Source organism: Castor canadensis, chromosome 2 (assembly GCF_047511655.1).
Source record: "Castor canadensis chromosome 2, mCasCan1.hap1v2, whole genome shotgun sequence".
NCBI classification, from domain to species: Eukaryota; Metazoa; Chordata; class Mammalia; order Rodentia; family Castoridae; genus Castor; species Castor canadensis.
This window is the reverse complement of record NC_133387.1, coordinates 92891740-92908656: the sequence shown is the minus strand read 5'-3', so window position 1 is coordinate 92908656 and position 16917 is coordinate 92891740. Positions and strand designations below refer to the sequence as shown.

At 41.2% G+C, this 16917-nt stretch overlaps 1 protein-coding gene across 2 annotated transcripts in view; it reads right to left on the bottom strand.

Annotated features, from left to right (window-relative positions):
- Nucleotides 1-16917, bottom strand: part of Aoah (acyloxyacyl hydrolase) — a 227048-nt gene that overhangs the window by 24590 nt on the left and 185541 nt on the right. For both annotated transcript variants that reach the window (XM_074065287.1, XM_074065288.1), the window contains exons 16-19: nt 7818-7990; nt 1933-1991; nt 1775-1834; nt 403-499 (exon numbers count right to left, since the gene is read on the bottom strand). In XM_074065287.1, the coding sequence (XP_073921388.1) occupies nt 403-499; nt 1775-1834; nt 1933-1991; nt 7818-7990 (389 nt within the window). The remainder of the gene's footprint in view (nt 1-402; nt 500-1774; nt 1835-1932; nt 1992-7817; nt 7991-16917) is intronic.

The window sequence follows — 16917 nt, the reverse complement described above, 5'->3', positions numbered from 1 at the left end:
ACTGCTACCTTGGACAGAACAGGCTAGGTGATTCCATTAGTTGGAAGTCTTCCATCCCAAAGCTCTCTCCAAATGGTCTTTGGGTCTTGATTCAAAGCTTTTTATTTTGTAGTGTTAGGGATCAAACTCAGGGCCTTGGGCATACTAGACAAGTGCTCTACCACTGAGCGACATCCACAGCATGTCAAAAATGCTAACAGGAATTAAGAAGGTGATGCCATGTCCCAACATACTCAGTCTCACTCATCTTTTGTAAATACTAAAAGCTATTAGAGTCAGGAGAGGCCATACTGAGTAACCCTGCCCAATCTGCCACTTGTTGCTTCAGAACACATTGCTCTAGCAGCTCCCCGCTGTAGCTGCTGCATTTGTCTCTGTCAATACCTAAACCAAGCAACTTACTTTCTTGGAAGGCAAAATCCATGTAGAAAAGATGGAAGTTCGTAAATTTCTCGCTGGTTGCAATTTTTTTCAATGTGTTGGAGAGTTGTTCTGCTCTCTGAATACAAGGCAAACAGGGAGAATTCCAAGTCAAACCTAGACTTCAAGGCAGAACAAAGAAATTGATCTTCCCCATTCTACTCCCCCTTCCTTTTTCCAAGCAATCAAGAGAGAAGAGCTTTGCTCATTAAATTCTATTCATGTGCAAATGACCAATGAACATGTGAAACATGTTACCATTCATTAGAAATCAAATCAGTGCAAAGTAAAGTAATAAGATACTACTTTCCCCCCCATAGGACTGGCAGAGATGAGAGGAACAACCTTGATAATATTGAATGCTGTCAGGAGCAGGTGAAAAGAGAACATAGATTAGTTTTGCCTTTCTAGACAGCTGTTTTGCAATATGGATTGAATTCTTAAACATGTCCATAGCTTTTGGCCAAATAAACTTAAGGGAATTTGTCTTAAGAAAGTGGAGAAGTACACAAAAACATACATCTTTATATGTATGATTGTTCACCACAATTCTATCTATCATAGTGAATTCTATTTATATGGAAACAATCCATATGTCTAACACCAATGGACGGAATAATCGTGGGACATTCATATCATATGCAGATACTTTAAATGATTGGATTATTGTGATGTGAAGAAACAATTCATGAGCATTGGGGATGTGTACAATAGTGTGTACTGTCAGACTCTGTGGACAAATCCCACAGATACCTATCTATGGAAGTCATACACACATAGTCACTTTAGGTGGTGAAACATTGGATAATTTTTGCTGTTGTTTTTTGTGTATTTTATGTTCTCCATATGTTTTAAATTGAAATAGTTTTCTTTAGTTTTTAAAAAAAGATTCAATCAGTCTTTTACAAAGAGATTATTTACCTTCTGTGAAAGAAACAAATCATTTTGCTTAGGCAATGGATTTCCCTCAGAGATGTGAGGAGATCTTTCTTGACCTCCAGAGTGCTCCAGTCACATATAGGGTTGACTTTGCTCAGCCCTGTCCATCTCTCCACATAAAAGCTGTGTGTGTGTGTGTGTGTGTGTGTGTGTGTGTGTGTGTGTATGCATGGGAGTCATGTGCACACAGATTGGGACAGTGACTGAGAGACACAGAAAAGACAGACCCAGAGATAGGCCCAGAGAAGGGTAGAGAGTCACAGGCACCCAAAATTCTCCTGGCTTCTTCAACTCCCTGGCGCTTTGATTTTGTTATTCACTAGCTTGGAACGATAATGCTGCCCGAATGCCATCCCTGCAGCACAACAGGGAAAAATGTTCAAAGATGGAATCAAATGGCTTGTGACTATCCTACCTCTGAAGTGAGAGTACGGAGTGTCTTGTTGGAAGACATCCAGCCATGGCAGGGACTGACCTGAGAGCAGAAAAACAGCATTGTTAAAGAGGAGTAACCATGGGCAACATGTGTGTGTGTGTGTGTGTGTCCTTGGAGCAGCAGGTTGGTGGACATACCTGAAGGCAGCTCAGGAATGAGAAGAATTGTGCATAGGTCACGTCTTTATTTAGCTGGCCTGGAAAACATAGAGGTCTAGTATGTCACATAGCAACATCTGGGTGACTCTGCCTTCCTTGCAGAGGGTGGCACTTGCCCTGAGTTGTCATTTAGCATTGCTCTTGAAGAATGCCTGCCTTCTACTTCTTTCAGAACCCGACTTGGGGAGGGTCCTTACGGACTCTCCTCCTATGTAGAGCTCTTGGCCTGGGCAAGGACTTCAGGGAAAATATAGGTGGTTCCACGTGGACCAGAAGGATAGAACAATAATGTGGCCATTTTGTGAATTGGCCAAAAATGGCAGCCCACCCTTAAACAAAACAAATTCCCACGCTCTAAGACAGCCCCACCCCTACCAGAGACTACTGCGCACACGCTAACTTCCTTCCCCTCCCCCTTCTATAAAAGCCACTCCTCGCCCAGGCTTGGGGCTGCGCCATCTTTTTCCTGGCCAGCCTGGCAGTTTGGGCCTGCCATTAAACTTTGCTCTATGGACGTGAGTTTTCTTGTGAGGTTTCTTTGTGAGCGGCGTTTTTCCTAACACAGAATGCCATGCACAAAGCACTTAGCAAGCAGACCCTTACTCTTGGCAATGGCATGAAATGCCAAGTTTCTGTGGGACCAGGGACTCAGTTGGCTGAATTCTCCTTTCCAAGTTTATGAAACATTCAGGTCTGACTATGCTGAGGACCTGGCAGGATATTCTGAGTGTCGTTTGGTGAACTGAAGGCCTCCACTTGAGCAGCTCAAATGTGCTTGGGCAGCATGGGGAGGCCAGCACTTTTTGTCTCCTTTCATGGCACTGTGTTAGGGGTTGCCCAATAGATGCCTTATTTAAGCCCTAATTGGTAGATATGCTCTACACTTAGTTTTCTTAGTGCAGGTTAAAGAGGTACAGCAGAATGAGAGGAGAAGTACCATGGTGGGGGTTCATCCAGAACTATTCTGAGCATCAGCTATAGACTCCAAACTCGGGGGGATTACTTATTCTCTCTTCCAATGTTCTACTCTCCACTCACCATCCTTCTAGCTTATCTACTCCCGGAGTCAATCACCTTTCTTGTTGTGGCTGACACATAAAATCCACGCTATCCCCAAATCTCCAGCATGAATGACTGATGCTATAGCCATTAACACTTCTCATACTCTCAAGAAAATCAAAGAGGATAATAGGACCTATCTCAGAGTGAAGAGAAAGATTGAAGGTGATGGAGCACAGTCTTATTTTTCTCCTACAACTCAGATCAGTTAGACTGAAAGATTGATTCAATTAGCTTGTCATAGTGGAAAAATAATCTGTCTGTGTGGGTGAGGGAACGTCAGGACTGGAAAGTCCCAGATTTTAAAGTCACAGAACCTACCAGTTCTCTGTGTCTGCGTCTTCACATTTTAGACAAATTGCAAGCCACTGGCTTCTGTCTTTTCTTTCATTTCATAGACCCAACATGGAGCTCAGAGCCTTTGCCTCCACCCACTGAGGCTTCTTTCTCTTTACTTTCTTCTTTTTTGACATTTTGCAACTTGCCCCTTTCCTCTATGTGTCCCTGCCAGTCTCAGCCCAACCAGCTTGATTCAGTGACTGATACCTTCAACCTCTGCTCTCTACCCTGGGTCCTCCACATGCCCAATGACTCAGCCCTTTCCGTTCTGAGTGGCAGCCTTATTTCTTCCCATCCTCTATTTCTGGCTGGCCTTTGCCTCGTTGCCTTCTGCCATCTTGTTTCTTTGTTGGGACTGGTGTGTCTTTCTTAGACAGCTTGGCAGGGGCCCGAGCACCTTGATTGGCTCTGATGTGTTCCTTCACCCTGAGGAGTGGCCTGTCTCTTCTTACTCTGCTCAGTAGCTAAGGTCTCTTCAAACTGAAAGAGGAGGCACTTCATGCCTAATCTTGAGTAACTCTCTGTCCTCCCTGCCCCACCCTAAGCCTGGATTGCTTTGATATCCACAAGGACTTTCTGTATGGATACTGTGGGCTGCTGGTTACTCCTTGGAGGTTAAGCCCAGTCACAGTCCTGTTTCATTCTGCCTTATTTGCTTCTTCCTGCTGTCCTACTGCTGAGGTCCCAGCATAACTTGGGCTGAGATGTATTCTCCTTCTGGAATAAATGCAATCCCTCTCTCTTTTCCCCCCATTCTCTACTCTCCTGGCACTGGCTCCAAACTCATTGACAAAGGGAAAATCTTTATTGTGAGCAGCTAGGTCTGCTCAGCAGGCTAAAGTCACATTAGGTGTAAGAGAAGATAACTGGAAAATGTTAATGTTTTCTTTCTCTCTGTTATTGCTGCCTGTTGGAGAGCAGGATGCCTCTATGCTGGTCACGTGGAAGGTTGGTTAGGAGTGGAGTGCTTGTGTTACTGACTGAAAGGAAGGGGGAGAGGGCTCCTAAGCTTCTTCCTTTTACTGGTACTGTCTGTTGGCCATTCTTTCTTTCTTTCTAGGTATTACCTTAATCTCTGTTGCTTTACTGTAATTTTTGGATATGGAGGAACCCTAGTATACAGACTGATCTTAGCTATGTGCTGTGCATGCAAAGAGGTTGTGTCTGTGACACCCTGATCAGAATGACCAGAGTCTCACTAAGAACACTGAATGCCAGGACTCCAAAAGCACAGAATAGGTGTTTCAGACAGGTTACTAAAATGAAAGTCAAGCTTGACATTTCTCAAAAGACCTATGTAAGTAGAATCCTAATGTGTTAGATTTGCTTCTGGCAATTCCTCACAAAGACAATAATAAACTCTCTCCAGGAATTTTAATTACCAGTGGAGATTGCTCATGGCAACTAGTCATTGACTATAAGTGACTCACCATGATGGTTGAGAGGAGAGATGCTAAAGGGGTTCATCACATCTTCCTCCTTGGAAGGAATGGAACTAGAACATATCCTTGTTCTGGGCTTCCATTCCCTATGGATCTGATGCTAAAGCATTTTGCTTTTTCTTTACTGAATGGTTGAGCTATGTTCTGCCTGTCCTACCAAAGGGGAAGGAGGCAGTAGAGAATGGATAACTGACCAGAGGCTCTCTGAATCCCTATGCTCCCTGATCTCTGTCTTAATCCTCTTGTAGTGGCTGTAGTCAAGTTTAGAGACTCAAAATCATGTTTGTAGGCTCAAATATAGAAATAAACAGAATGCTCCCTCTCTCCCTGTGTTTCTGCTACATGCAGTTCTGCACAGTGCCCCAGGAGTCTGCATCCAGTTTTGGGCTGATGATTAGGATGAGATCTGTGCCAATCTGGAGAGTTGCCAAACCCACAGCCAGTCCAGCATCAACCTTGCTTCATGGCTGGTTCACATCCAGTGGGCATGGAGATGCAGAGGCTGGATCTGGAATTGGAGCAGAAGAAGAGGGACAGTGCCAGGGCAGCAGTCCTCCCTCCAAGCCCCTTGTCTGATATGACTGTTAAGCTATGCTGAAGGAGGACCAGGGAGGCTGTGTGAGTCCTGTCTACTCCCCCAGTCTTTCTATGAAGGACCCTGATGCTTCTTCAAGAAATGTATAACTTATTTTTCCATGGCAACCAGGCAGCAGGGATAATTTGGGATGTGAGAAATTACTTAAAACATATTAAACAAATTTTAGATCGTTTCAATTTTCTCCCTAATTAGATTTCCCCCCTTCCAAACTTGGGTGTTTATATAGGATAAACATGTTTCATCTTTTCTTATCCTCCTTGTGCTGTGAAATGCTAGCACAAGATTAGTAGCCAGAGAGAGGACAGAATTTCTCACTCTTGGTGCTATTGACATTCTTGGTTGTAGAGGGCCACTCTGTTGTAGAATGTTTACCCAAATCCCTTCCCCACCCCTCCTCAATAGGGACAACAAGTGGGGATGGATGGGTTGTTACCTGATTGAGACCACTGGCTTAGAGAATTCACAAAAGTGAATGGTGAGCCTCCTATCATGTTTTTTTCCTTCTATCACTCCTATCCAAATTGCATGGGTCATTATTATCTAATGTGGTGAAATCAAGTAAATTGTGTGGCATATCTGAAAGAATTTATGAGGGCATTCTAAGTAGGAGTTTATGAAAAGAGAGTGGGATTTGAGATAAAAATCCAAAGTCCAGTCCTGGTGAGGTGGAGTAAATCAGGAACACACTTTGCCTGCCCCCAGCTTCTCTTCTCCATGTATTTCTTAGTATAGGAGAAATTCAGCAATCTAATGGAATCTCTTGGGGACAAGATTACAGTTTTTCATATCCAATGGTTCAAAGAGACTTTCTTAGCTTAAATGGTTGCCCTTTAAGTATGCAGGACAGCCCAAATGGAGTGAAGTTCTCCTGTGTGTGATCACATTATTGTTTTTCAGGAGCAGGGTCAAGGTTGTCTGAACAGGAAGAATATGTTTTCCTTAGGCAAGGCAGGATAGTGATTTACATGGATAATATTTGTGATACACTTGATTCAGTAAGTCAGAAGGAAAATGATTTCATCCTCAGTGGTGTGAAGTCTGAATGTTGACATCTGATTCCTCCCCCAGTGAAGACAGTGGAGCCGTTGAGATCCTTGAGAGCTGGCTAAAAGGTGCCTACTCTTTTCTCATGTGGTGAGGGGTGGAATTTCTTGGGGGAGAAGTAAACAGGGAGTTGCCTTAAACAGAAACTGCAGGAGGAGGACAAAGGGGGAGAGAAAATATGCAAAGTTATCTACACAGGGAAAGCTCATGATGGCCTCAACCGTAACATCTTGCTCTCTACCCCTCTCTCTAAGGAGGGTACTAAGGAGTGAGCTTCAGGTCTTCCTGTTTGAACTGCTTCCCTGAGTCACAAGAAAGTGCTTGGGGCTCCAGCACAATTTAGCTTTGGTTGGTCTCAGGAGGTGAATATGGTGACACTAGGGAAGGGCAGCCTCTTCATCACTGACTGACACAGTGTTCTCAAGATGGGGCTGAAGGGAGGAAACCCAGGCTCTCTTGTAGACACTTATCAGAGAGGATGGAGGCCAGTGCTTCCTATCCCTCTTCCTTGCCTAATTTTCTTCCAGTGATGCTCATCATCCTTTGGCATATTTTGGAGTCCTTTATCCCCACTGGAATTTAAGTTTCATGTAGGTAGGGATTTAGGGCTGCTGTATTCACAGCTGGTTACCAGTACCTAAACAGTGCCTGGACTAAAGGGCATTTAATAAATGGGTTTTGAAAGGGCATCCTCCCCAGATGTACAGAACACAGAGCCGTGCTGCCCTCAGCTTACATACACACATGAGCTGTGCCCTATTTGGTGAGCTATATGAGTCTTAGTATTTTCATGTACAAAATGGAATTAGTTAATGAAAACATGTCTCTCACAGGATTGCTTTAAGGATAGGGATGGCAGCCCTTACTCATGTGAATTTTAAAGTCCCCAGAGGCAGGGACTCCAAGAGAGAATAGATTCAGGGAGCGAGTAGCTTCAAGGCCTGTGTTTCACAGTCCTAACTGGCTACCTAGAGAAACTCACAGTAAAGGTATACAGAAATCCCTCCCTTTGACTCAGAGCTTTTTGTCTCTCCTGTTTGGGCTTCTTCAGCTCATTCTGTTTTTTGAGACAATGTCTCACTATGTAGTTCATACTGGCCTTGAACTCACAATCTTCCTGCCTCAGCCTCTCAAGTGCTGTGATTACAGGCATGTACCACCATACCCTGCTGTATTTCACTTGTTAAAGGAGTTTCCTCATTCAAACTCTTCCCTTTCAATTTTTCCTAATTCTTCACTAATTACATATGCCCTTTCTGGCTTTGGATCTGATTCTGCCTGTCTTTAGATAATGAATATTAGAAATAACACCCGAGGGCCCTTCCTTTCACATGTATCTATATATGCATTGTCAAAGAGTTAAACTATCTGCAAATTGATACCGAGAGGATGATATCTGTTGTGCAAATTATCCCAGAGAAAGGTTCCATCTGGCAAGCCATATAAGATAACATGGCTGCCGTTCGGCAGGTGGGAGTTGAGATGATGCAGAGTCTGCATGACTCTGGAATATAATTGCTCAGGAGTGGTCATTTGTGGGACTGGATCGCTCTTCCTGTTGGTGGAAGAAATGGAAAATGTATTAGCTGATTACAAGGATAGCTGCATGCAAATACAAGATACAACACACACACATGTACACACCCCCACACATGCAAACACTTTGGTGGCTATTGTAACTATTTTGCAAAATATTCTTGGCTTTCCATCTTTCTGGTACATGGTCACATTGTACTGCCTGACTGCTTGTGGTTGGGTGGGTCATGTGATTGGTTCTGGCCAATGAGTTGAGAGCAAAGGTGATGTGGGTCATGTTTGTGGGATGAGATCCTCTACAGTGTTCTTTTTCTTTACCATGGGTATGGACAGTGTTCCAGACAATGCTTCATCAATTTGTGTCCTGAAACAGACTCCCATGGTTGTCTCAGATAGACATGTCTTGTGTGTGGGAATTAAACACTTGTTGCTTTATGCTACTAAGATTTTTTTTCTTTTTTTTATAGAACACCCAAAATTATTCATATTTGACATTATAATACTGTAAGAGACAAATACCCATAGTCCTAAGTTAACTATAACTAAAGCTCAATAACACTGTAATGAACTTGATAGGCTTTTTAATTGTAAAAAGAGAAAGATTCATTCATTCAACCAGTATTCATTGAATTTCTACTATGTGCTGACTTTGGAAATAAATCAGCAACAAACTGCACAAAATTTCTTGTCCTCATGAGCATACATTCTGGGTGGAGGAAAACTGATAAAATGAACAAGTACCAGGTAGTGCAAGCCTATAGTCCCTGCACTCAAGAAGCTGAGGCAGATGAGTGCATATATTAAAAAGACTGAAAGATCCCAAATCAACAACCTAATGATACATCTCAAACTCCTAGAAAAACAAGAACAAGCAAATCCCAAAACAAATAGAAGGAGAGAAATAATAAAAATAAGAGCTGAAATCAATGAAATAGAAACCAAAAAAAAAAAAAAAACATACAAGGAATTAATGAAGCAAAAAGTTGGTTCTTTGAAAAAATAAACAAGATCGACAGACCCCTGGCAAACCTGACTACAATGAGGAGAGAAAAAACCCAAATTAGTAGAATCAGGAATGAAAAGGGGAGATAACAACAAACACCATGGAAGTCCAGGAAATCATCAGAGACTACTTTGAGAACCTATATTCAAATAAATTTGAAAATCTTAAAGAAATGGACAGATTTCTAAATACATATGGTCATCCAAAACTGAACCAGGAGGATATTAATCACTTGAATAGATCTATGACATAAAATGAAATTGAAGCAACAATCAAGAGACTCCCCAAAAAGAAAAGTCCAGGTCCTGATGGATTCTCTGCTGAATTCTATCAGACTTTTAAAGAAGAACTGATACCAACCCTCCTTAAACTGTTCCACAAAATAGAAAGGGAGGGAAAACTGCCTAACACATTTTATGAAGCCAGTATTACACTTATCCAGGCAAAGACACTTCCAAAAAGGAGAACTATAGGCCAATCTCCTTAATGAACATTGATGCAAAAATCTTCAATAAAATAATGGCAAACCTAATTCAACAACACATCAAAAAGATTATTCACCACGACCAAGTAGGCTTCATCCCAGGAATGCAGGGGTGGTTCAACATACGAAAATCCATAAATGTAATAAACCCATTAACAGAAGCAAAGACAAAAACCACTTGATCATCTCAATAGATGCAGAAAAAGCCTTTGATAAGATCCAACATTTCATGATAAAAGTTCTAAGAAAACTAGGAATAGAAGGAAAGTACCTCAACATTATAAAAGCTACATATGATAAACCTACAGCCAGCATTATACTTAATGGAGAAAAACTGAAACCATTCTCTCTAAAATCAGGAACCAGACAAGGATGTCCACTATCTCCACTCCTATTCAACATAGTACTGGAATTCCTAGCCAGAGCAATTAGGCAATAAAAAAGGATAAAAGGAATACAAATAGGTAAAGAAGCTGTCAAAATATCCCTATTTGCAGACGACATGATCCTATACTTAAAGACCCAAAAAACTCTACTCAGAAGCTTCTAGACACCATCAATAGCTATAGCAAGGTAGCAGGATATAAAATCAACATAGAAAAAGCATTAGCATTTCTATACATTAATAATGAACAAACTGAAAAAGAATATATGAAAACAATTGCATTTACAATAGCCTAAAAAAAAAAATCAAATATCTAGGTGTAAACCTAATAAAGGATGTGAATGACCTCTACAAGGAAAACTATAAACTTCTAAAGAAAGAGAATGAGGAAGACTATAGAAAATGGAGAGTTCTCCCATGCTCATGGATTGGTAGAATCAACATAGTAAAAATGTCTATACTCCTGAGAGTAATCTACATGTTTAATGCAATTCCCATCAAATTCCCAATGACATTCATTAAAGAGATTGAAAAATCTACCATGAAATTTATATGGAAACACAAGAGGCCACGAATAGCCAAGGCAATACTCAGTCAAAAGAATAATGCTGGAGGTATCACGATACCCGACTTCAAACTATACTACAAAGCAATAACAATAAAAACAGCATGGTACTGGCACAAAAACAGACATGAAGACCAGTGGAACAGAATAGAGGACCCAGATATGAAGCCATACAACTATAACCAACTTGTCTTTGACAAAGGAACTAAAAATATATGATGGAGAAATAGCAGCCTCTTCAACAAAAACTGCAGGGAAAACTGGTTAGCAGTCTGCAAAAAACTGAAACTAGATCCATGTATATCACCCTATATCAATATTAACTCAAAATGGATCAAAGATCTTAATATCAGACCCCAAACTCTAAAGTTGATACAGGAAAGAGTAGGAAATACTCTGGAATTAGTAGGTATAGGGAAGAACTTTCTCAATGGAACCCCAGCAGCACAGCAACTAAGAGATAGCACAGGTAAATGGGACTTCATAAAACTAAAAAGCTTCTGCTCAGCAAAAGAAATGGTCTCTAAACTGAAGAGAACACCCACAGAGTGGGAGAAAATATTTGCCAGCAACACATCAGACAAAGGACTGATAACTGGAATATATAGGGAACTTAAAAAACTAAATTCTCCCAAAATTAATGAGCCAATAAAAAAATGGGCACGTGAACTAAGCAGAAATTTCTCAAAAGAAGAAATTCAAATGGCCAAAAAACACATGAAAAAATGCTTATCATCTCTAGCAATAAAGGAAATGCAAATTAAAACCACGCTAAGATCCTACCTCACCCCTGTTAGAATAGCCATCATCAGCAACACCACCAACAACAGGTGGCGAGGATGTGGGGAAAAAGGAACCCTCTTACACTGTTGGTGGGAATGTAAACTAGTACAACCAGTCTGGAAAAAAATTTGGAGGTTACTTAAAAAGCTAAACATTGATCTACCATTTGATCCAGCAATACCACTCTTGGGGATAGACCCAAAAGACTGTTACTCCAGAGGCACCTGCACATCCATGTTTATTGCAGCACTATTCACAATAGCCAAGTTATGGAAACAGCCAAGATGCCCCACTACTGATGAATGGATTAAGAAAATGTGGTATCTATACACAATGGAATTTTATGCAGCATGAAGAAGAACGAAATGTTATCATTCGCTGGTAAATGGATGGAATTGGAGAACATCTTTCTGAGTGAGGTTAGCCTGGCCCAAAAGACCAAAAATCATATGTTCTCCCTTATATGTGGACATTAGATCAAGGGCAAACACAACAATGGGATTGGACTTTGAGCACATGATAAAAGCTTTAGCACACAAGGGAGGGGTGAGGATAGGTAAGACACCTAAAAAACTAGCTAGCATTTGTTGCCCTTAATGCAGAGAAACTAAAGCAGATACCTTAAAAGCAACTGAGGCCAATAGGAAAAGGGGACCAGGAACTAGAGAAAAGGTGAGATCAAGAAGAATTAACCTAGAAGGTAACACACACGCACAGGAAATCAATGCCAGTCAACTCCCTGTATAACTATCCTTATCTCAACCAGCAAAAACCCTTGTTCCTTCCTATTATGGCTTATACTCTCTCTACAACAAAATTAGAGATAAGGGCAAAATAGTTTCTGCCGGGTATCGAGGGGGTTGGGGGGAAGAGGAGGGGTTGAGGGGAGGGGAGAGAAATGACCCAAACATTGTATGCACATATGAATAAAAAAAGAAAGAAGCTGAGGCAGGAGGATTTTGAGTTCAAGGTCAGTCTGGGATATATTATGCTACTAAGATTTTAAGGGCTGTTTGTTTTAGAGCATTTGCTCAGCTACTCTGATTTACACTTTTAATGGAAGGATCTGCTACTGCTTAGGATTTATTTGACACGTTGGGATCTGAAGCTTGATCTTTAAAACTTTGCATTCATCAAAGTTAGGGAAATAGAAACTCACTGAGAAATGAAGTTATGTTATGTGTCCTTATTGTGTCTTGCTTTTTTAACCTTCCATGTGTATACTGAATTTGAACTTTCATTAATGTCCCGATAAACTGCTATGTATACCACTGTAACAATATTTGTCAACAATTCCATTTTGTACCATTGCCTATCTCCTAATGGTAGCGGCTATTCTCTATAGGAGATATTCAAATTTTGAAATTATATTTTCTCTTCTTATTTCATAAAAGTTAGTGAAACAGAAAAAGTGCCATAACTAGTTACAATAAGGGTAAGTCCAAAATCAAAGCATTTAAAACAAAGGTAGAAATTGTGAGTGCACTCAACAAAGTAGCAAGTCAGAAACCTCAATCACATTTTTGTTGAATTTAAGCTGATTGACTTCCTTCCTTCCTTCCTTCCTTCCTTCCTTCCTTCCTTCCTTCCTTCCTTCCTTCCTTCCTTCCTTCCTTTCTTCCTTCCTTCCTCTCTCTCTCTCTCTCCCCCCCCTCTGGTGGGACTAGGGTTTTTTTTTTTTTATTGTCGTGCTGGGTGTGAGTACATTGTAGCATATATAAATGTTCTTACAATGTATAAAATGTATCATACTTGAATTTCCCCTCTACTTCTCTCCCCCATTCCCCCTCCCGATTCCTGGAACAGTTCAACAGGTATCATTTTTGCATTTACATACATGTGTACACATTTTATCGCACCATATTCACTCTACTTCCTTCTCCAACACCTCTCCCCCTACTGGTGCCCCTCCCCCCAGACTAGGGTTTGAACTCAGGGCTTCACGCTTGCAAAGTAGGCACTCTACTGTTTGAGCCACACCTCCAGTCCATTTTGCTTTGTTATTTTGGAGACGGGGACTTGAGAACTATTTGCCTGGGCTGGGCTGGAACCTCGATTCTCCCAATCTCTGCATTTCAAGTAGCTAGAATTATAGGCATGAGCCACTGATGCCTGGGTAGACTTATTTTCAATGACTTTAGAAAAGAACAGAAGTAAGGAATATATAAAGTTATAGGAATACATCATTGAAACTTATTTTAAATATTCATTTATTTAGATGTTTAAAGATAAAGTATAAACAGAGATTCTGGCTTTTTTGGCTTTAATATATGTCTATTACTGTTCATTTTCTACACTGCTAAATTTTGCACATATTTTAAGGAACATACTTTAAGTTAGAATATTATAACTGAAAAAATCTAAGAGTAGAATACAGAACTCCCCATGGCTTTCGCCTGCCCTTTAGGTTCTGAACTATCTGCTATCAGTCTAAATGGGATAGTGGTATAGAGAATTATTTTCTATTTTGGGTCCTTAAAATTCCAAATTTATCTAATGATCCAGAAGTGAGTTGATTGTTGTCCCTCAGATTGTGACATTATTCTAAAATTGGGTCTTCGCAGGCATAATTGCTTAAGACAAGGTAATATGATTAACATTGGGCCTTAGCTCCAGTGACTAGTGTCCTTATAAAGACAGGAGAGGACATATCTAAGGAAGATGGCCATATGAAGAAGGAGGCAGAGATGGGATTGCTGAGGATTGCTGAGGTCCCAAAAGGGAAAATGAGGACATTTTTCCCTAGGGCTTTCAGAGGCAGCATAGTCCCAAAGACACCTTGATTTTGGACTTCTGGCCTCCAGAACTACGAGAGAATTTATTTTTGTTATTTTTATTCACCCAAGTGTGGTATTTTGTTGTGGCAGCACAAGGGAATGTGACACAGATTGCACACCAGATCAAATAAGTCCATCACTCAGAGCCTAGACTCAGGGCAAAAATGACATGGGAAGTGAGGACAGGAAGAAGCTCCCAGGCATATCTACTGATCTCAGTTTTAAAAGAGACATTAATGAACACTGACACTGTCTTCTTGGGGCAGTTTTAAAAATGTGTCAAGATTTGAAGCTAGCTTAACTTTGACCTTGAAATTTCACTTTCAAAAAGTTATCCTATAGTACCATTTCTACAAATGTGCAAAAATGTACATACAGCCAGGTACTAGTGACTCACACCTGTAGTCCTAGCTACTAAGGAGGCAGAGATCAGGAGGATCACAGTTCAAAGCCAGCGCCAGACAAATAAAAAGAAGACCTATCTCAAAAAAAACCCATCACAAAAAAAGGCTGGTGGAGTGTCTGAAGAGGTAATAGCACCTGCCTCACAAGCATGAGCCCTGATTTCAAATCCCAGTGCCAGAAAAAAAATACATACACAATTAGGTGTGGTAGCTCAAGCCTATAATCTTGGCTACTTGGGAGGCAGAGATCAGAAGGATCATGATTTGAGGCCAGTCCAGTCAAAAAGATCATGAGACTTCATATCAGTCAATGGCTGGGTACAGTGGCACATGCCTATCATCCCAGCTATGTGGGGAAGCACAAATAGGAAATTGTGGTCCAGGCCAGTCTAGGCATAAAATGAGACCCTTTCTCAAAAATAACTAACACAAAAAGGGCTGGCAGAATGGCTTAGGTGGCAGAGCACCTGCTTAGCAAGCACAATGCCCTGAGTTCAACTCCTGGTACCACCAAAAATATGTTCATACATGTATTGCCATATTGTTTGTAATAGTGTAAAACTGGAAAAAGTTACAAAGCTTAGACACATAAATTATGGTACATCCATGTGACAGACCTCTATCCAGCCATTAAAAAGGATGAAATAAATAGATACAATTGGTGGTAGAGCGACGTTGTGAGTGTATTGAACGACATTGACTTGTTCACTTTAGAATGATTCATATGACATTACGTAAATTTTACCTCGCTAAGATTAAAAAAAAGGAATGAAGTCGCATGTGTGTGTTAACATGGAAAGATGGCTACAAAGTATTGGTGATTGCAGGGAACAAGTTGCAGAACAGTATGCATAGTGTTAGTTCAAATAGATGAGTATTAATACAGTTCTAAGTTAGAATTTACATAGGAAAGCCTGGATGCAAATTCAGCAAACCCCCATGTTTGGAGCAGAGTGGAGTGGAGGGTGATAGGGAGTGATTATGCGGAAATCTTCACTTCCTAAGTCCTGTATTATTTGAGCTTTTCCCATCAAATATTATTTTGTAAGCAGAGAAACAGTAAAAATAAGGAAAATTCTCCTCTCATTGTTTTTCTTTCTATAGTGAGGTAGAAACGCTGGAGTTGAGTAGTGTTAGTGGGACGGGTAGACATGTTGTAACTTCAGGCCATTTCTCCTCGCCCCATTTCATTTAGTCAAATACAGTCACCTCCCAAATTGGCGGTTGTCCCAAAGATGATGAGGTTGACTATGGTTGTGGGGGTCCCTCTAGCCAGTTTGTGACAAGCAACATGTACCCATTCAGAAGAGAAGGTGGGGCAAGTCGGTGTTTCAGGGCAGCCAGGGGCACGTGAGCTGACGTGGGTATATGTACTGCTACTCTCTGTAATGGGTTGCTTGGTTTTTCCTCAGAAATAAGGAAAGTGGTCTGATTTTACAAAACTTTGCATGTGGAAGCACACGCTAAATTCATGTTTTTCATTGTCATGAAAAAAAGTGTATTAGTTTTGGAGTAAAAATCTCTAAAGTTTTTGCCGGGTAGGTGGCTTATCCCATCTACTTTGGTGGCAGGGCAGAGACTAGAGGGATCATAGTTCAGCCTGACCTGGGTGAAAATGCCAGATCTTAGCTGAAAAATAACTAAAGGAAAAAGAGTTGAGGGGTGTGGCTCAAGTAGTAGAACTCCTGCCTAGCAAATGTGACACCCTGAGTTCAAACCCCAGTACAACCAAACAGCAACAACAAAAATCTCTCAGATTTCTTAAAGACAACCATGAGGGTTTGAGACTAGGCAAAAGGGCTGTCAGGGGGTTTGGCTTGATTCCAGTTTTGAAAGGGGATTTAGGCTACCTTTTGGGTTTATTCAGGCCAAGATAACCCTCCCAGAGTAACCACTTCTATATTTACAGCGTAGTTGGAGTGCAACAGGAAGGGTGAAATGGAAGGCAAGTAGGGTGTCTGTAGCCCACCTCTGTTGTGGGTAGAGCCAGCACACACTGCCTATGAACTTTTGCCTTGCCACTCTTTTTCTCTCTCCTGCTGACACATGCCATTTTAGTGCAAAGCAATTATTTATCCAAGTACATAAAGGTAAGTCTCCCAAACAACCAATTCCTACTTCACAAGAAGGTAGTAGGGTCACCCCTTCTGAGTGCCATAGAAGGTGACTTCTGACTTCTCTCCCTAAAAAGTCTCAGTGCTATTTGATTTGTCTACTCCTTCTCCTCTGGTGATATTTGAGGGGTACTCAGTACTGGTACTTAGGGAACAAATGAGCCCCAGTGCTTTGGGAAATATCTCCCAGGTCTCTCTGACATCTTCCAGAGGCTAATAGCTGAGCTGGAAGGTGCCTAACACTTTCAAAGTAGTTATCTGGGTGCTATTCCAGGGTTGCTCTGTTATCCCAGTTTGCTTATGCACCCCAGAGCCCCTCCTCACACAACAGTGTGGTCAACCTGGACACTCAGGAGATGAAGGACTGGGAGTACCCAGCTTATGGTGGAGAGACGTGAACATCCGTGTGGGTATGCAATGGTTACACTTAG